General features: G+C 45.6%; 1 protein-coding gene across 3 annotated transcripts in view; it reads right to left on the reverse strand.

Moving 5' to 3' along the window:
- Positions 1-17,141: 17,141 nt before the first annotated feature.
- Positions 17,142-21,306, reverse strand: part of LOC134936166 (oocyte zinc finger protein XlCOF7.1-like) — a 111,877-nt gene continuing 107,712 nt past the window's right edge. For all 3 annotated transcript variants that reach the window (XM_063931094.1, XM_063931093.1, XM_063931095.1), the window contains one exon: positions 17,142-18,841. In XM_063931094.1, the coding sequence (XP_063787164.1) occupies positions 17,669-18,697 (1,029 nt within the window). In that variant the 5' untranslated portion in view covers positions 18,698-18,841 and the 3' untranslated portion in view covers positions 17,142-17,668. The remainder of the gene's footprint in view (positions 18,842-21,306) is intronic.

A 21,306-nucleotide genomic window follows, 5' to 3' on the forward strand; every position in this document is an offset into this window, starting at 1 on the left:
TGACGATTTCCCGCACCCAAGCGTCTGAAGTGGTCTTCAACCATACCTGGGTGAACTGTAGAAGTCGCCTCCCACCCTGGGATCCCCCAAGGGGAGGGCCGCCCCGTCATGCCGCAGGCTTGTCAGATTTGGAAGCCGGCTGACGGGCAGCCCAGGCACGTTTAGGCTTGGTGGTAGTGCGAGACTGACCCTTTGCTTTGCCCGGAGGGTGAAAGGAATGAAAGGAAGTACTCTTAGCCTTCGGGGCCGAAGGAGTAGTACTAGGTAGACATGCAGTCTTAGCAGACACCAAGTCAGCGACAATCTTGTTGAGATCCTCACCAAAGAGGATGTTTCCTTTAAAAGGGAGCACCTCCAAAGTTTTCTTAGAGTCCAAGTCCACTGACCAGGACCGCAACCAGAGAATACGGCGAGCCAAAATGGATGTCGTAGCAGCCTTGGCCGCCAGAACACCTGCATCTGAAGCTGCTTCTTTAATGTAATGAGATGCCGTGACAATATAAGAGAGACATTGTCTGGCATGTTCAGAAAAATTGGAAGGAAACTCAGCCTCTATTTCCTGAGCCCACGCCTCAATAGCTTCTGCGGCCCAAGTAGCCGCAATGGTGGGCCTATGCGCAGATAGCTTTTAAGCAGCCCTCCACACGCCTATCCTTCGGCTCCTTGAGAGAAGTGATGGTAGTGACAGGCAGAGCAGATGACACCACCAGCCGAGCGATTTGCGAATCCACTGGCGGTGGCGTTTCCCAATTTTTACTAAATTCTGCCGCAAGGGGATAGCGGGCTAGCATCTTCTTGTGCAGGGTGAATTTCTTTTCTGGGTTCTCCCAGGATTCCTGACGTATGTCAACCAAGTGGTCAGAATGAGGTAAAACCAATTTAGTAACCTTCTGACGTTTGAACCTATCCGGTTTCTTAGATGTAGTAGCAGGCTCAGGATCATCATCAATCTGAAGAATGAGCCTGATAGCCTCTAATAGATCAGGAACATCCACCTGTGAAACAGATTCCCCATCAGAAACGTCATGATCAGAGTCTGTGGGGTCAGCATACACGCCATCTTCATCGGAAGAGGTATCCAGAACATGCGTGGATTGAGAGGAAGTAACAGCCCGCTTAGAGGACTTCTTAGGTTTAGTCTTAGGCGGGCGAGGGTCAGGAATATGTTTATCTAAGGAGTTATTCAATTGCTGTAACTGAGTGGACAGAGCATCTGTCCGTGGCGGTTTATCCACAGGGACCATATAAGGTTGATAAGGCACAGGAGGTCCCATAGGGGGCACGAGTCTAGTTACCAGCGTAGTCAGTAAATTAGAAAAGACAGCCCAAGGCGGGCCCTGATGTGCCCTCGTTGTTACAAACTGACTGGGGGGGGACAGAACCCCCAAAGCCTGAACCCTCCGCAACCATGTTATCTTCAATTGTATCTGGGAAATCATAACCGCGCACAGCGGAATCAGCCCCAGACCAATCGCCCCCTGTAGCTGACATGATATGAAAGCGTAAACCACGGGCGACACAGTACAAAATCAGCAGATATAATACCTAACACAAACCCCCATGCAGTGTGACAGCACAACCAGAGGATTTCTGAGGTAAAATGTGACTGAAAAACAGAGAAAAATACAAAAGACGTATATCCTGTGAAATACTTATATTATCTAATAACCCTGACGCACGGAGCCTCCTCAGGTTACAGAATATAGGGATAGCAGTAGGAGTGAGATACACAGAGTAGAGATCACCCACCAGCTATATGCACACACAGTCACATGTACAATGCAGGAATTATGACAAAAAATAAAACTGCACCGGACTAAATACTATTACTGAGTAAAGCTGTGTATACAAACAGATATATCAATGCACAGTAAAAACTGGATGAATATCACAGGGTACTTGTACTAAATATTCCTGTAGTTATGCACTTGTTCTTAACTAACACTGTCTAAACGACATGTAGAATACTTAAGTGTCCTGTAAATGCACAGCGCTGATGATGCAGGTGGCTTTACAGAGGAGGCGTCACCCAGCAGTCCCAGAATCAGCGCAGCTGTGTGTAATGGCGCCCAAACGCTGACAGGGAGTGAGGGAGGAGATGCAGCACCAGGGCGGGAACATTTACTCTAAATGGCGCCTAGGGGCTGGGGGAGGGGCTACAGGTCAAAGCCTTTTCCCCTTGCTGGACTTCACCACCGGGTGCGGCGGGCCTTAATAAACTGGATTATAGCCTAATCCGACCTGTGCCCTTGCCCTGGTGGTCTAGTGGGCTCCCTATACTGCCACAGTGTCCATGCCAGCGCGTGCAGACCGCCTCCTAATGGCCGCGGCGGATCGCGATTTCCAGCGGGTCCCACCTGAGGGACCCTCTTACCTCCTCCCTGAGTGTGGCCACGCGATCCCGGAGAACTTCAGTTAGTGTGTGCGCCCTGGGTGAAGAACCGGAGCCTCCGCTGTAAGTACCCGGCAACCAGGGACGCGGGAGTATACAGCGCCGCTGGGGGAGGTGATGGAGCTGCAGCAGGAGATATCAGAATGATATCTAGCACTAGAGTGCCTCTGCTGCAGCCCTTGAAGTCTTCTATCTTCTTTAAAATAGCTCTTCTTAGGGCTGCTGGAGCAGCCCTGCCTGTTAGCTGCCTGCACTGCAGGCATCAACTTACATACTGAGCTCCTGTGCACGGAGGCGGGGTTATAGAGGAAGCGGCGCTGAGCATGTTGGGAACAGTCAAAGCTTTTAACCTGTTGGTGCCTCGGATCAAGATCCTACTCTACACCCTGATGTTATTTCCTATGGAATACCAGTGTACCCCACTGCAGAAAGTCTATTTACACAGCAGCTGGTGTATCACAAAGGCCTGTGATAGCGGGTTGCTGGATGACACATGCCATTTACACATGGGCAGGCCAGATTCAAGAGGGCCTTGCGGGGGATATGTCTCTGGTGAATAGGATTACACTGATAAAACACATTCAGGATACTGCACGTGTCTTGTGTGATTCTATCAAGGAGATAGGTGCTATTAATGCTAGGACTACTGCCATGGCAGTGTCTGCTCGCAGAGCTTTGTGGCTGCGTCAGTGGACAGCACAGGGCCGTCTTTTCGTATGGGCTCAATGGGCTCTTGCCTAAGGGCCCCAGGAGTAAAAGGGCCCTAGGCTGATAGCTGAGAGTCCCCTCTTTCCAGGGGTACCAGATTTTTGAAAATCGGCCTTGGGGAACCGGAAATATCTGACTTCAAAGCAGTGGTCCCCATCCAAGCCTGTTAAGTCTGTTAATTGTTCTTCCCAGCCCTATACTGTATCTCAGGTTCTGTCTGACTTACAGTTTTTTCCTGAGAGTATATTCCAAAAGCTGGAACTCTCCCCTTTCAGTGGACTCTGGCAGCTTGTCTCTACTATGCCCAGAACCAGATATATCAGCCTTCAAGCAGCTGGTCCCTGCTCCAGCTCCACACTCTTAATATGCAGTTTTATATTTTTGTTAGTGGATTGCTCTGGCTCCTGAAGTCTGATCCCCAAGTCCCCAGTACCTCCTGAAAGGTGGGACTCTCTAGTTATTTTTTGTCCCACTAAAGCTATGAAATCTATTTCCAGGACCTGGAGATATCTGTAGTAAAGCACTCTGCCGTGATCCCCGGAAAATTATGAATATTAAGCCCACTCCACTATCCACCCCTTCCCTGTGTATTAAACACCCCCTACCACCCTGGAAGTCATGTACCAGGGTCCCTTCATTCAGCACAATGTGCCTTTCTACAGTTTAGTTTTCTCCTTCCTGTCCCATTTGTGCAGTGAAGGCGTACTTAACAGAAATTATTTCTCCAGGTCCTACATGCTGAACGAACGATAGAACCTCCTACCCCCTGCGGGACATCTGCAGCTGATAGCACCCCTACCGCTGATGGGCGGGTAGGGGCCCCAGTGCATTGCCGTGCCCAGGGGCCTACACTGCTGTTAAGACGGCTCTGGGACAGCAGATTCAGATTCCAAGCGCAGTGTGGAGTCTCTTCCCTTCTCAGGAGTGTGGCTATTTGGGGTTGAGTTGGATGTGTGTATTTCGGGCCATCTACAAAGTCCTTTCGGACCACTGGATTTAGGTCAAGATCCAGAGACACCTCAAACCCCGCAAGAGGCACCAGGAGCAAGACAAGAAAACCAGCCACTGGATCTCAGGTACAAAGCACCAGCTCTGCTTCCACCTGGGGTTAAAATGAGCCAGAATGGGACGTTACTGTGTTCCATCAGTTCCACTTGGAGTTGGAACGAGGTTCCACCTACTCCGGCTCACCTAACCCGATGTGTGCCCGGCGCCGCAGGGAGATGCTGGGCGCCCGCTGAGATTGTTACCAGCGGGCAACCGGCTCTATCTCCACAGTGGAAACCGGAGGCAGGAGCTCACTACTGAGCTCTGGCTTCCGTCTCTGTCAGTGTTCGCTATAGGAGAGACATCACGTCGAGACATCATGACGTGCCAAGGAGCGGACAACGGAAGGACTGCAGCGGTTGGACGCGGGAGCGATGCTTGGTGAGTATGGTGTTTGTTTTTTTACATGTGTGTGTATTAGCGCCACTTCTACTGGGGGCAATCTACATTGGGCTAACTACAAGGGGGCAAGCTACAAGGGGGCAAACTACAAGGGGGCAAGCTACTGGGGGGCAAACAACAAGGGGGCAAGCTACTGGGGGGCTAACTACTGGGGCAAACTACAAGGGGCTAACTACAAGGGGGCAAGCTACTGGGGGCTAACTACAAGGGGACAAACTACTGGGGCGCAAACTATAAGGTGGCTAACTACTGGGGCTAACTACAAGGGGGCAAACTACTGGGGGCTAACTACAAGGGGGCAAGCTACTGGAGGCATAACTACAGGGGCATATTACTACTGGGGCATTACTACAGGGGGGCATAATTACAGGGGCATTACTACTGTGGGTATAACTACAGGGGCTAGACTACTGGGGGCATTATTACAAAGGGGCATTACTACTGGGGCTAAACTACTGGGGGCATAACTGCAGGGGCTGAACTACTTGGGGGCATTACTGTAGGGCATTACTACTGGGAGCTAAACTACAGGGGGGCTAAACTACTGGGGGCATGACTACAGGGGCTAAACTACTAGGGGCATTACTACTTGGGGCAAACTACATGGGGCTAAACGACTGGGGGAATTACTACTGGGGGGCTAAACTACTGGGGGCATAACTGCAAGGGCTAAACTACAGGGGGCATTACCACTGGGGGCTAAACTACATGGGGCAAACTACATGATGACTAAACTACTGGGAGCGTTACCACTGGGAGGCTAATCTAAAGGGGGTGTAAACTACTGGGGTTATAATTGCTATGGCATTATCAATGGGGCTAAACTACTGAGGGCATAACTACTGGGATTAAACTACAGGGGGCTAAATGACTGGAGGCATTACTACAGGCAACATTACTACTGGGGGCAATACTACACAGGGGCATTACCATTAAGGGCATTACTAATGGGGGTACTACTAATGAAGGCATTGTAAAGGGGACACTTCATAAGGGGCATCACTCTTGGTGACATAAGGGGCACTTCTACTGGGGGTATTGCATAAGGGGCACCACTACTATGGGCTCTATATAAGGGGCACTACCACTGTGGGCACTACCAGTACATTGGAGCACTATTACTGAAGGCATTGTATAAGGGCGCTACTGCTGTGGGCATTGTGTATTACAGGGTGCTACTACTGTGGGAATTATGTGTATTAGGGGTGCTACTACTGTGGGCATTATTGCTATTGTGTGACCACGCCCCTTTCTTTTTGAGACCGCAATACCTTTATTGCATGGGTGCCGGGGAAGGGGGGGTGGGTGAGTTCCACCACCTCTCTAGGACCACTTTAAGCACTGGCTTCCACCAAGGCCTTGGCATGACTGTGTTCCCCCACCCCGAGGGAATCTCGAGGTGGGAGCTCAGTTGTGTCACTTCAGCCGCATCTGGGAAAGCTCCTGCCAGGATGCCTGGATAAAGGAGCTAATTTCTCAGAGCTACAAGTTCGACAGTGCTCCTCCCCATCGATTTTTCAAATCAAGCTTACCAGTTTGGTGGATCCGTGAGTTACACTGCAACAGGCCATCCTGAAGTTGGTCCAGTCCCAAGTCATTGTTGCAGTGCCACTGCAACAACAGGGAAAAGGTTACCACTCCAACCTGTTTGTGGTACCAAAACTGGATGGTTCGGTAAAGCCCATTTTGAATCTAAAATCCTTGAACCCTTACCTAAAAGGTCTTCAAGTTCAAGATTGAATCCTTGTGAGCAGTGATTGTGGGTCTGGAAGAACAGGAGTTCATGATTACGCTGGATATAAAGGACGCTTGTCTCCATATCCCAATTTGGCCGCCTCACCAGGCTTACCTATGGCTTGTCCTGTTGACCGATCACTACAAGTTCCAGGCATTGCCCTTCAGCCTGTCCACATCTCTGAGGGTCTTCACGAAGGTGATGGCAGAGATGATGTTCTAGTTCCGAGTCCTGGTCAATTTTGTCCCTTACCTAGACAATCTCTTGATAAAGGCGAAATCCAAGGAGCTCCTATTGCTCAATATAGACCACACTATTCAGCTTCTGTCACATTATGGGTGGATCCTCAATTGACAGAAGTCTCAACTGGAGCCTACTCAGTGGCTCCTGTTCCTGGGAATGTTTCTGGATACAGTGGCTCAGAAAGAATTCCTCCAGAGGACAAGGCAAGGACGCTCCAGGAGATGGTCCTAGCGGTTCTATGGCCGAATCAGATCTCAATCCATCTTTGAATAAGATTGTTGGGAAAGATGGTAGCCTCATATGAGGCGATCCAGTATGGAAGGTTCCATGCCAGAACTTTTCAATTGGATCTCCTGAGCAAGTGGTGTGGATCACATCTTCAGATGCATCGGATCATACGTCTATCACCTCAGGCCAGGATTTCCCTTCTCTGGTGGCTGCAGTCCTCAAACCTGCTGGAAAGTTGAAGTTTTGGGATTCAGGATTGGATTCTCCTCACAACGGACGCGAGTCTGAGGGGATGGAGAGCTGTCACCCGAGGGGCTCAGTTCCAGGGCAGGTGGTCAGCCCATAAAGCCCTACTTCCGATCAACATTCTGGAACTTCGGACGATCTACAACACTCTGCTTCAGGCCTCTCCTCTGCTCCGGGATCAGGCCATTCAAGTTCAGTCAGACAACGCCACAGCAGTGGCATACATCAATCAACAAGGAGGAACAAAGAGCAGAGCCTGCATGCAAGAAGTGTCCAGGATACTCCTCTGGGCAGAGCGAAACGCAAGAGCAATGTCGGCCATTTTTATTCTGGGGTGGAAAACTGGGAAGTGGACTTCCTAAGTCATCATGACCTACACCCGGGGGAGTGGAGTCTCCTCCCACAGGTATTTCGGCAGATCACCGATCTGTGGGGCTGTCCGCAGATAGACTTGATGGCATCTCAGCTCAACAAGAAACAATGCTGGTATTGTTCGAGGACCATGAACCCGCAGGTGGTAGGAGTGGATGCACTGACGACACTGTGGCCTTACTGGATGGTCTACCTGTTTCCTCAGATTCCGTTGCTCCCGAGGGTACTAAAGAGAACCAGGCATCAGAGAGTCCAGGCAATTCTGATTGCTCCAGACTAGCCTCGAAGGGCATGCTACGCGGATCTTCTTGACATGTCCATCGAAGACCCTTGGCCTCTACCAATGAAAAGAGATCTTCTGCAACAAGGACCGTTCATCTACCCGGACTTACGGTGGCTTCATTTGACGGCATGGCGGTTGAGTGGAACATCCTAGCTCACAAAGGCCTTTCCAAAAAGGTTGTTGCTACCATGTTTCAGGCCAGAAAACCTGTGACGTGAAAGCACTATCATCATATCTGGAGGAGATATGTCTTTTGGTGTGAGGAGTGCAAGTATCCTCTGGCGGATTTTCACTTGGAATGTTTCTTACATTTCCTGCAGGCTGGAATGGATATGGGCTTACGTCTGGGCTTTCTTAAGTTCCAGATTTCAGCCTTCTCAATCTTCATCCAGAAGAAGTTGGCAGTGTTGCCATAAGTTCAGACCTTCTTCCAAGGGATTCTTCACATACAGCCTCCCTTTGTGCCACGACACCCTGGGATCTGAATGTGGTATTGGAATTTCTACAGTCCTCCTGGATTGAACCATTAAGGACAGTAGAAGACAAGTACCTCACTTGGAAGACAGTGATGTTACTGTCTTGACAAAGGTCCTAGGACCGAAACGCGTCGACAGACCGCTGTGTGAGTAGCCTTTTTCATCTATGGACTTTTAATTGAATTATTTTTGTTTTTTTGTTTTTACTTGGACTATTTCTTGTGGAACTTGTTTTTTATGGCTTTTTTTAACATATGTCTTTTTTAATGATTGTTACACCTTTTGAGGAATAAAAACAAATTTTTGGAGTTCAAGAGTTTTCTGCCTCACTGTGCCGACAAAGCACGAACTCAGTAAAGATACCTTGATGGGAGTTTTCTCTACATATTGAGCTGTGAGTTGTGGTACGACATCTAAACGTGAATAGTCACCAAAAGATACCTTTATAGGAGTCACCCAATTTATCATTGTGTGAGTCAGGGGTACGCATTGATTAAAGTACGGTGAAGGGTGCATTGCTAGTTAAACAAATTACTACACACATACCAGCACCATTTTAAGATACCGCCATACGACGCAGTGACACACCAGGAGCCATAACTGGACACGCAGTAAAAGATACCTTGATAGGAGTCACCTTTTCCATCCTTGTGTGAGTTGGGTGTATGATACCTAGACCTTTCGATCCATCTGAATTGATATCACTGTTCCTTTGAATAAGGATAAAGATACCTTTATGTGCATGATTTACCCCCTGTCAGTGTGAGTGGGGGTACGCCGATAACCTTTCGATAATTACCCTTTGTATGAATATATGGGAAACCATTTTAGACATAAAGAAAGTCTTAATTTACTTTGTTTACCCTCCCTTGCCCTATGCGCCCACAGAGCGAACTGATCCTACCTTCTTCTTGTCATACTTAGTGATGTTACTAGCTTCTGCTGGGCATCTCAGAATTAGGGGCCTTATCGTGTAAAAATCCATACTTGGTCTTTTATGAAGACAAAGCCACGCTCAGGACTAGGCAGCAGTTTCTACTAAAGGTTGTCTCTGCGTTCCACCTGAACCAACCTATTGTGGTTCCGTCAGGTTCTGGCACTTCTGCTCCTCCAGAGACATTAGATGCTGTGCGAGCCTTGAAGATTTATATCAAAAGGAATAATGTCCGATTGATTGGACTGCCAGAAAAAGAGGAAGGAGCCTATCTTGAAAAGTTCTTAGAGAAATGGCTAATCGACTTGTTTGGCGCAGAGGAATTTACTTCACACTTTGCGGTAGCTACCTCATACACTTATTGCTTGACTCTGCACTATCAGTACCGGGACACAATATTAAAACTAGCACGTACCAAAGGTCCTCTCAAGTGGAATGGGTCTCAAATTTCTCTAACATCCTAGTGGATGCTGGGGACTCCGTAAGGACCATGGGGAATAGACGGGCTCCGCAGGAGACTGGGCACTCTAAGAAAGAATTAGGACTACTGGTGTGCACTGGCTCCTCCCTCTATGTCCCTCCTCCAGACCTCAGTTAGAATCTGTGCCCGGAAGGAGCTTGGTGCATTTTAGTGAGCTCTCCTGAGCTTGCTAATAAGAAAGTATTTTGTTAGGTTTTTTATTTTCAGAGAGCTTCTGCTGGCAACAGACTCTCTGCTACGTGGGACTGAAGGGAGAGAAGCAAACCTACTAACTGCGGCTAGGTTGCGCTTCTTAGGCTACTGGACACCATTAGTTCCAGAGGGATCGAACACAGGAACTTAACCTTGGTCGTCCGTTCCCGGAGCCGCGCCGCCGTCCCCCTCGCACAGCCAGAAGACAGAAGCCGGTGAGTGAAGCAAGAAGCCATCAAAATTGGCGGCAGAAGACTCCTGTCTTCATATGAGGTAGCCTACAGCACTGCAGCTGTGCGCCATTGCTCCCACACTAACCCACACACTCCGGTCACTGTAGGGTGCAGGGCGCAGGGGGGGCGCCCTGGGCAGCAATTGAGTACCTCCTGGCAAAAGAGCAGCATATATACAGCTGGGCACTGTATATATGCATGAGCCCCCGCCATTATTGTACACAAAATAGCGGGACAGAAGCCCGCCGCTGAGGGGGCGGGGCTTCTTCCTCAGCACTCACCAGTGCCATTTTCTCTCCACAGCACCGCTGAGAGGAAGCTCCCCAGGCTCTCCCCTGCAGAAGCATGATAGAAGAGGGTGAAAAAGAGAGGGGGGTACACATAAATTTGGCGTAAAAACAATATATACAGCAGCTACTGGGTTAACACTAAGTTACTGTGTGATTCCTGGGTCATAGAGCGCTGGGGTGTGTGCTGGCATACTCTCTCTCTGTCTCTCCAAAGGGCCTTGAGGGGGAACTGTCTTCAAATAGAGCATCCCCTGTGTGTGTGTGGTGTGTCGGTACGTGTGTGTCGACATGTCTGAGGTAAAAGGCTCCCCTAAGGAGGAGATGGAGCTAATATGTGTGTGAGAGGGTGTCTCCGTCGACAACGCCGACACCTTTTGGATATGTGTAAGTGCTAAGGTGAATTTATTGCACGAAAGGTTAGAGAACAGACAGGAAATCTACCCATGTCTGTCCCTATGGCGCAGAGACCTTCAGAGTCTCACAATGCTCACTATCCAAAATAATAAACACTGATATCGACACCGAGTTTGACTCCAGTGTCGACTACGATAATGCAAAGTTACAGCCAAAATGGCAAAAAAAAGTATTCAATATATGATTATTGTAATAAAAGATGATTTGCATATCACTGATGACTCATTTGTTCCTGACACAAGGGTACACATGTTTAAAGGGAAGAAATCTGAGGTAAATTTCCCTCCTCTCATGAGGAAAAAGAGCAGGAATCTGCAGCTTGCCACAAAGAATTCTCAGGCAGTATCCTTTCCCCACTAGGGCCAGGATGTGATGGGAATCTTCCCCTAGGGTGTCACGTTTGCCCAGAAGGTAGCCCTAGCTATTCTCAGGGATCCTGCAGATAGCGTGCACATTCTGGTACACTACTCAGACCGGCGATTGGGTCGGCATGGGTTTATAGCGATGTGGCGGCGTGGACAGGTACCTTATCTGCAGAAATTGAGACCCTAGTATGTATGTACATATATATATATATATATACTTCCAGGTATGGTCGCACTCTCACCGACCCAATATATCAACGACTGTGGTGACTCCCGAGAGGTCCAGCGTAAAGTCCAGACTCCAACATATAGAAAACCAATATAAAGGGGCACTCACCAGAGATTTGCACTTAAAAAGCATTGAATTTGAATGCATACTTATCAGAATAATGTTTCAAACAGATAATTCAATTGTTCTTCGACGTTTCGATCCCTCAGGATCGTCATCAGGAAATTGCAACAAGCACAGCATACACAGCAGGTTACATCTGTTCATATGCACCAATATCAAATGATCAATGCCTAGCAGGTCTCCTAAATACCCCCAGCACCTTCAGGACAGGCAGCATATTCAATTAGCTTATTAAATTCCTGGAGCCATCCAAACATGGAAAAGGGCAATTTGTACCATCAACACAATATATCTAATTCCCTCATAGGGACAAAGAGACAAAAACACCCCTATTCCAATAGCACTTACCAGCGACCAGGCTGGTCCTTAATCAAACATACAAAACACAGCTGGGATTGTATCAGCGTGCGTTCCATTGTGTTCAAATGGAACGCACTCAGCTTCATACGATGTGTGCAGGACCTCCCCTAATCAAACATCTTCCCCGTGCTCCGCCGCTACACACCCAGCACAGACCGCTCGCGTGCGTTCCACCAAGCCCGGCTGGAACGCACAGCACTTCCGCATTACGTACCCGCGTCACTTCCGGTTGTGGCTATACGACATCACTGGGCACAGAAGATTACCATAACACCGGTTGCCATGGATACAGAACGGGAGAGTGCTGTGTACATATTCACAGCCACTTTCCTGAATACTGTGGCAATCAAGGATTATGTATACAGCGCTTATACCTTGCATCTAGCGCTGCTGGGAGACATTCGCTTAAGTATATAAAAAATCTTTTTGTTCAGTGGCTAATTGTATAATATTCTAGATCTTTGGAAAAAATTATCTTTGTATTTTTACTGCAAACAACGAAAGCCCCACAGGTATAATAATACTAGTGGGAATATAAAGCATGATATAGATCAACCATTTCAGACCTATAGTGCTAAGGCAAAAGGTGCTGACAGTATCAGGGGACCCGCTAGTAAGAAGTTAACACAATATACATAAATATACATATACATAAACATACACAAAATATCTTCCTACTACACACAGTGTGTGTCCACATAAAGTGGACACACCACCTCATGTAAAACAAAACATATAATAAAAGGCTTATAACCAACAAACGACATACATATTATTGAGTGTCCATATCAAATAATTATGGATAAATTTAAAAGAGCGTGTTGGCAAGAATGCTTAGATTTAGAAAAAAACTTATAATTAGAATATCCAGACCAAAACCAGATCAGATCCACATTCAGCGCAAAAAAATATTGAAAGAGTTGTTTTCATTCAGACCATTCGGAGAGATTGTCCCCAAGCGATAAATCCATCTTGATTCCAGCTTTTTAAGAACAAGGCTCCTATCGCCACCTCGTGACAGGGGCGGTACCCAATCAATAATCCAACATTGTAATGTGGATAATTGGTGTCCAACCGTTAGAAAATGTTGCGCAACCGGTTTGTCGGTTGATCCTGTAGAGAGGGCCTTTCTAATCGTCATTCTATGGTTGGCCATTCGCTCCCGGAACATACACGTCGTCATCCCTAAGTATGACAATCCACATGGACAGGTGAGTAAATAGACCACATGGTCCATACGACAATGTAGCTTATAGCGAATCCGGATGGGCCTTCCTGTTTGTGGATGCGGAAAGTGGGTCCCAGGCACCATTGAGCGACAGGTAGTGCACCCAGTGCATCTAATGCAACCTGGTCTCTGGGTCATTAACCACGTATTCCCACTCTCAGGTTGGGATCTACTGGGGTGCATCAACAATTGTTTAAGGTTTCTACCCCTACGGTACGCCATCATAGGATTGTCCGTATTGAACATGGTTAATGATGAATCTGTAGAGATGATAGGCCAATGTTTCTTAATAGATTTGGACACTCTTGAGGACTTCTGATCAAACTGGGTCACAAAGATCATACGATCACCTTGTTTACGTATTTTTTTACGAGTGTTCTTACGTGCTCTGGTGAGGCATCCCTCTATGGTTTTACTACCATAGCCCCTGTCCAAGAAGCGTTGACTCATTTCAGACAACTGAGCTTCTGCAGTAACTGCGTCAGAATTGTTCCTTAACACACGCATAAACTGCAAAACTGGTAGGCTGTTCTTTAAATGTGGCGGGTGATTGCTTTTCGCATGCAATATAGTGTTTCTGTCCGTGTCTTTGCGGTAAAGGGTGGTACTCAGTCTAGACCCATCCCGTTTTACCATCGTAAACGTGAACGTGACGAAACGCGTCAGGACCCGCCCGTACCAAGCTCAGGTGAAATCACTAGGTGCACTTTGGTCCCTACTGCACCCTCCGTCTACAGCATCCGTCACTAGCGGCTTCAACATACACGCCGCTCCAGCCAGGTTGTGAGAAAGACGGTCTTCTCCCCTCCGCTGCACAGCGCATATGGGCATTGCAGGACACTGAAGCCGAGGACGCTCGGCTCTAACCAGCCCATTGGAGAGGTATTGAATTTCATTTCAACTGAGGGACTTTGATTTCACTGGGATACCATCAGTGCACCTGGTACTTATTAATTACCAATTAACAAGTGGAACACGGAACTTTCACTGTAAAGGCATGTCATTATATTGATCCTGAGCTCAGGGCCGGTTCGAATGCCCTCGGCGCCCAGGGCAGGGAATGGGGTGTGGCTTACTACAGGGGGCGTGGTCAGTCACGCCCCCTGTACAGCAGGAGCGCCGCTTAAATGCTGAGCGGTGCGCGATGACGTCATCGCGCACCGCACAGCAAAAGGTCCTCTCCGCGAAGGGAAACTAGACGCGTAGTGTCTAGTTCCCTTCGCGGAAAGGACCTTTGCTGTGCGGTGCGTGATGACGTCATCGCGCACCGCTCAGTAATGGTCCTCTTTGCGAAGGGAAACTAGACGCTACGCGTCTAGTTCCCTTCACGGGACCAGAGCCGCAGGAGCCGGGGGGGACACAGCGGGCAGCGGAGGGCACAGCAGTGGCGGATCTTGCCATGGTGCGGCGCCCTCCGGATGGCGCCAGCACCCTCCGGAAGGCGGCGCCCCGGGCAAAAGTACTGCTTGCCCGTGGCAAGATCCGCTACTGCCTGAGCTACTACAAGCTACCACTAGTTCACTATTAGTGAATGTTCTTAAATCTTTTACCGGTTTATATGTTTTACTCACAATAAATATTGTTACTTTTTACGTTGGCTCTCTGTACAGTACATTTATTTCCTGACATCCAGCGCAGCCGTCTGTCTTTTTTCTTTTTGCTGTTACTATAATACTACACATAGTATTCCGGCAAGCGCAGCATCTCAGGAATTATAATCGTTATTATATATTTCCTATGATATATCTATTAGTTGTATTTATTTTAATTTGACGATTAGGCGCTTGTTTTTGCAGTTTTCTGTTATGGTGGGAAGGTGGTATACTGAGAGCTGATCAACTAATGGGACTCTTCGGGAATTTTAGGCATCCCTTTTAGGCAGGTCCCAATTGGCTTGCACAATAGGGAAATTTGGAGATATCTCCAAGTTAAAAATTTTCTCATGAGTTTCCGTTCGCCTGTAGATTGTAGACGGGCAACCACGCTGTTTAAAAATATGTGCCTCTCTCTGACCTATCCGCGTCACTCCCTATCTGCAATTTATAAACTATTGATTGATCAGATTTTCTCTTCTCCACCTAAATTTATTAGATACTGGGAAAGGGATCTTCCAAGGATTGGCGAGTGGCGAGGATTGGGAAGAGATATTCAGTAATACATTCTCGTTAATGTGCTGGTGTAGGAAACTCACTATAAAAAGGTACTCACTCGCTGGTATCGATGCCCAAGTCTGTTAGCCAAGATGTACACGGAAGTTCCCAGATATATTGTTGGAGATGTGAATTGGAGATTGGTACTCCTTTACATATCTAGTGGGAGTGCTCACTTATTCGACCTATTTGGTGTAAAGTTGCAGAAACAGCTAATATTTTTAATGAGGTCCTCCCTCTGCCCCGGTTTCTGGCTTTTGAACTGCTTATGTAGACCCTGCTCCCAGTTTAAAAAACTTTACTCCGTCACATTCAAACTGCCTCAAAGGCTGTTATTCCCGTACATTGGAAGTCTGATTTTGTTCCTAACATGACTGATTGGTGCGCACGTTTAGATCACTATATGGCTATGGACGACTTTATTGCAACATTGGCAATGAAAAGGCAAGACTTTACGGCTATCTGGTATTCTTGGTTGGTCTACAAAGAATCGGATCATTATAAATCCCTTCGTTAGGGGGTTACTTTGATCTTGTCAACTACTTTTGGACGTGCTTAGGTATTCATTATGGTCTTGGTCTGGTGGGTGGAGACACCTTTCGCTTCCCTCTTTTCAGTCTCTCTCTTCCTTTTCTTATTTCCTCTTCTAATTTTCACATGCTCTTCTTAACCAGTTGAAGTACTATGAGTTGCTATATTTTGATCTGTTTCTAGTGTAAATGTGATATGGACTATCTCATACGGACGCATGTCTGTACTCTTGATTTATTTGTTGCTCTGCTTGTACAACATTACTTTATAAAAACTGCCTTCTTCAATTTGTATTATATGCTGTTCATATTTGTGAAAAAGCTTTAATAAAATCTATTTGCAAAAAAATAAAAAAATAAAAATTGTCTCAGCTAGTAATGAATACACCTGTGCCCTTACTAGGGAGAACTGAAAAGCATTCACAGTTAGGGGTCGCTGTGGACTGAGTTTTCAAAACATTGCTCTAAGGAAACATTTTTTTATTTTTTTAGGATGGATTGGCTGGTGGTTTATTTGGCTAAAGAATCTAGTCACCAAATCTTTTCATGTCTGGAAAAGTCATATAACTATACTCCAATTGCAGACATAACGGCTGCTCATCCATTGCTTTTCACCCCGCTAGCGGTACTCACTACATCTAGTAAAGACCCTTATTGAGGGTCTCCTAGTCTGCACGGCCCTGCTAGCCTGCTTAATTTATGTATTTTGTGAATTTTATTTCTTGAGTTATCTTTTTATCCATATAATATTATACACTAATTCTTTGTTCAAGATTCTTCAGAAACAATATATCAATAATAAGCGATCTTTTAGGGGATTTTTTTATTTATTTGCTGTTAGACTGTAAGTACTAACCTACTCCATAATTATCTCCCCTGGTTCTATCTTCTAAACTGTAGAAAAAATGTACAAAATAGGAATAATTTTACTGTGCTAGTAAATTTGGGATCAGTAGGAGATTCCGGCGGTCGGGAGACAGACGCCGGGAGTCAAACAGCCGGGATCCCGGCAGCGAGAGCAGCATGTCCCCTTGCAGGCTCATCACACTTCGGGCCCGGTGCATGGACCGCCACCCAAGAGGGTTAACCAGCCGGCGGTCTGGACTCCGACCGCCGGTATTTCAAATGGTGTTGGGATTCCGGCGTTGGTATTCTGACCACTGGAATCCCAACAGGCGGAAAATGCCTCCCGTAAATTTATATAATTATTATAAAGAGACTTTATTTGTAGGCTTAGCAAACAATGTGCCCTTTGTGGGGCTTAATAACATGAAGTTAAAATCAACAATGTGCTGTAACCCATAGCAACCTGATATCAGCTATTAGCTGTCTACTGTCAGTAAACTAAAAAATTTAATAAATTGATTGGTTGTTAAAAGATACAGGCAAACAGCGTTTAGTTGAACCATTTTTGCTAAAGAGTACGCATAATAGAATATAAAAGGTATAAGAGAGAACAGATAAGACTTGTAGGGGTATATTTACTTCATATTCTTTTTTCAAAAACACTGATTCTAAATAACTTGAGTGATGGATTTAAAAGAGCAATAGAAATACAAGCAAAACAAGTCTGATTTTATGTATATTACTACTGACCTTTAGTATCCAGCAGGGGTTAGGCACTAAGAATTGGCAGCATTGTATAATGGTTTAGTAAATATAACCCATAGGGTGAAACAGAGAAGCATATTTAGTTCCTATAGAAATATCCAGTACTTCTAGCTCTGTCAGTCAGAGAGAATCCCAGTGCAGAGAGGAGCTACTGGAACACTCTACTGAACAAAAAGCGCTTTCCTCTACTACTATGTAAAAAAAAAAAAAAATTAGCTTTCTCCAAGGCATATTGGGGGAAATTTAGAGCATAGAGTACAGCAAAAAAAAAAAAAATTACTTGCACCATAGCAAAAATAATAAATTTATTTGCACCACTTGCACTGCAACATAGATTGTCCAGGTGCAAAATTAATTGTCATGATACAAGTTAACTTATGAAACACGTGCCACATTCTAAGTATCAGTGTGACTCCTCATGTGAGTAATAAGTGTTTTCTTCTTGGTAAAACACTTGCTGCATCCAGAACATGTAAATGGTTTCTCTCCTGTGTGACTCTTCTGATGACTAACTAGACTATCTTTACGGGTATAACACTTGCTGCACTCAGAGCATTTAAATGGCTTGTCTCTTATGTGGCTCCCCTGATGTCTAACAAGATTACACCTCTCTGAAAAACACCTCATGCATTCAGAACATGTAAATGGTTTCTCTCTTGTGTGACTTCTCTGATGACTGACAAGTTGTTGCTTACTGATAAAACACTTGCTGCATTCAGAGCATTTATATGGTTTCTCTCCTGTGTGAATCATCTGATGCCTAACAAGCTGGTACTTCTGAAAAAAACTTTTGCTGCATTCAGAGCACGTAAATGATTTCTCTCCTGTGTGAGTCCTCTGATGTATAATAAGTCGTTGCTTCTCAGAAAAACATTTGCTGCATTCAGAGCATGCAAATGGTTTCTCTCCTGTATGACTCCTCTGATGACTGACAAGATGTGACTTCTTGGAAAAACACTTGCTACATTCAGAGCATGTAAATGGTTTCTCTCCTGTGTGATTCCACTGATGTAAAACAAGTTGTCGCTTCGTGGCATAACACTTGCTGCAGTGAGAGCATTTAAATGGTTTCTCTCTGGTGTGACTCCTCTGATGTATAACAAGTTGTTCCTTTCTGTTGAAACACTTGCTGCATTCAGAGCATTTAAATGGTTTCTCTCCTGTGTGAATCATCTGATGAGTAACAAGACCTAACTTCCGGGAAAAACACTTGCTACACTCAGAGCATGTAAATGGTTGCTCTCCTGTGTGACTCCTCTGATGTATGACAAGCTGTGGTTTACGTGTAAAGCGTATGTCACACACAAAGCACAGATATGGTTTCTCTCCTGTGTGAATCCTCTGATGTATGAGAAGATGTATTTTAGCTGCAAAGCGCAAGTCACACTCCGAGCACTGAAATGTTCTCTCTCCTTTGTGCTTCATTTCTTTAATGAGTAACAACTTAGTTACAGAAGGTTGCTCCTATCCTCTAAATAGAAATGGCTTTTGTGAACCCTCCAGAGGCGTAAGAAGAAATGACATCCTTAGTTAGCTTGATCAGAGAACAATGGCCGTTTCACAATTTACCTGCAAAAAAAATTAAGTATGTTAACATTAAAAAGCCTGAAGCTTACGGGCACAAACCAAACTTTTTTGGGTAAAAATATTATATTTTTGAATTCGGTTGAGGCTTTGCCATGCAAATGTCCCTCTTCACATTTCTTCAATGTTGGGAGGTATACTATCATCCTGCAACAAATACAATCTCTGTACCACAGGTTCTCAAATTCGGTCCTCAGGACCCCACACAGTGCATGTTTTGCAGGTAACCCAGCAGCTGCACAGGTGTAGTCATTGCTCACTGACACATTTTAAAAGGTCCGCAGGTGGAGTTATTATTTCACTTGTGATTCTGTGAGGAAACCTGCAAAACATGCACTGTGTGGTGTCCTGAGAACCTGTGCTCTATACCAGAGCTGGCCAAACCAGTCCTCGAGATCTACCAACAGTTCCCATTTTCCAGACCACCTAGCTGGTGCACAGGTGTTGTCATTACTAATTAAGATGTGCTGCATTCATTCCTAAATGACAATTCTACAGATCTCCAGGCAGTCTGGAAAACATGAACTGTTGATAGATCTCGAGGACCGGTTTGGCCAGCCCTGCTCTATACAATACAATCGCCTGCTTACACAAATTATGTCCTCACACTGGAATGTAACGACAGTTGGTGTGAAAACTGACACCCACCCCCTTCGTTAGAGATGCACAGAAAGTTTTGGGGACGAGAGAGAAAGGGTGAAGGAGAGGAGAGGTAAAAAGAGGGGGATGGTGGGGATAGAGAAAAAACTTATATAAAATCAAGGTAAGACTGGGCATTACAACTAGTACATAATGTAATACACACAGTCTATTAAGGTTTCATAAAGAACCAAAGATGATAATACATGCCACCAATCTGCTCACATCTGATGCACCAGGTTACCAGCATTTTCTCTACACGTCATGGAAATAAGGATAAAATCCTCCAATCATCCGGATGAGAATGAGGTGTGCAGAGGAAAACAGTTTATGTAAGAGCAGATAGGAGATTTTAATGTTAGAAATACGGGTAGGTTTGGTGTTTGGGGAAGATCAACAAAATCTGATTTTTTTTATGTACTTGCCATAAAACCAGTTTCTTGATGTCCAACTGGGGGACACGGTTTACAGTGGGCAGAGGCTAGGCATTTGTACAGGGCATTTTATTAACTGAATTGATGCTACCTGCCCTATACACTCCTCCTACTTCAAGTAGGACACCAGTTTTGTCACTAGAAAAGCCCTAACAGAGACAACACCACATGCAAACTGAAGAAGAGAACAGGAACAAGTGGGAAACAATATAAAATTACATAAGGGAGGGAAAACAGTTTCCCCACACAGACCATGAAAAACAAATTTAACAGTAAGCAAGTAAAAACGCTTATCCTACATTCAATCAAGGGTACGATTGCTCATACTGGGATCTCCCAAGACAAACCTAAGAAGGGTGGGAATTAGAAACATGCAACACCATTCAATTGTTCTTTGGGCATCCCACCACTAGAGGTTGCCTGCTGGCAGCAATTCAATTGATCTGCATGCTGCCAGTGCCAACATTTTGCCTAAAACCTCATAAGGTGGTAAGCAGAAATGTGTAAAACGTGCCCTGTTTGGGTGTCCAAACAGCACTCTGTGTGGCTCTGCAAGGACTTTAGTTGGGTGCTTATGGGCGTGTCAACAGTAATGGCAGCACGATCAGAGCAGCAATTGAATTGCTCAGACGGGTGACCATTACCTTATTTTGTAAACATGTAAACAGGGGACCAGATCGCTGCCTTGCATAGCTGTTCAGCTGAGGCTACCAGCACTAATAGCAGGAGAAGAATGAGCCTGGATGTTTTTGACACAGGCTTCTAAGCAGACACGTCTTTCTAAAAAAAAGTGGTAAGCCATCTTACTACAATTTGGTTGCTGGCCAAAAACATTTATAAGCATCATACAGAATACAGAGAAAGTCCATTTTATGAATGTACGCAGTCTGATCAATGTACAGTAGAAGGCTCGAGCCACATGCAAGAGATGAAATGGACTCGAACAGACATACTGCTGAAACGCCAGTAGGATAACTTCCCGATTAAAATGGAACACAGACACAATTCATCTGGAAAGTCTCCAGGACTAAATTTAAGTCCTAAAGGGGAACAGGAGGAAGATAACCCCTGGGTCATTCCATGTCAGTTCAACCAGGTGTGTCCACCACCCATCTCAGATTTTAATAAAAAAAATTTAGTTGAGAGGATGTAAAAAATAAATTTCTGCACAATATCTTTACTGTGACAATTCATTTCTTAAATATTGAATTTTTCAATTTATTAAATTATTTACTAATTGCGGCTTCTTTATCCAGTTTATTAGAAGTATCACAGGTGTTTATTAAGGAATCACCATGACAATTGCTCCCCTAAGATAACGCTGCCTCCTGAATCCAAAAATCTAACAGAAATCACTTTATCTGCCTTAGGTTACGG

The sequence above is a fragment of the Pseudophryne corroboree genome, chromosome 6, assembly GCF_028390025.1.
Source record: "Pseudophryne corroboree isolate aPseCor3 chromosome 6, aPseCor3.hap2, whole genome shotgun sequence".
Taxonomy (NCBI): Eukaryota; Metazoa; Chordata; class Amphibia; order Anura; family Myobatrachidae; genus Pseudophryne; species Pseudophryne corroboree.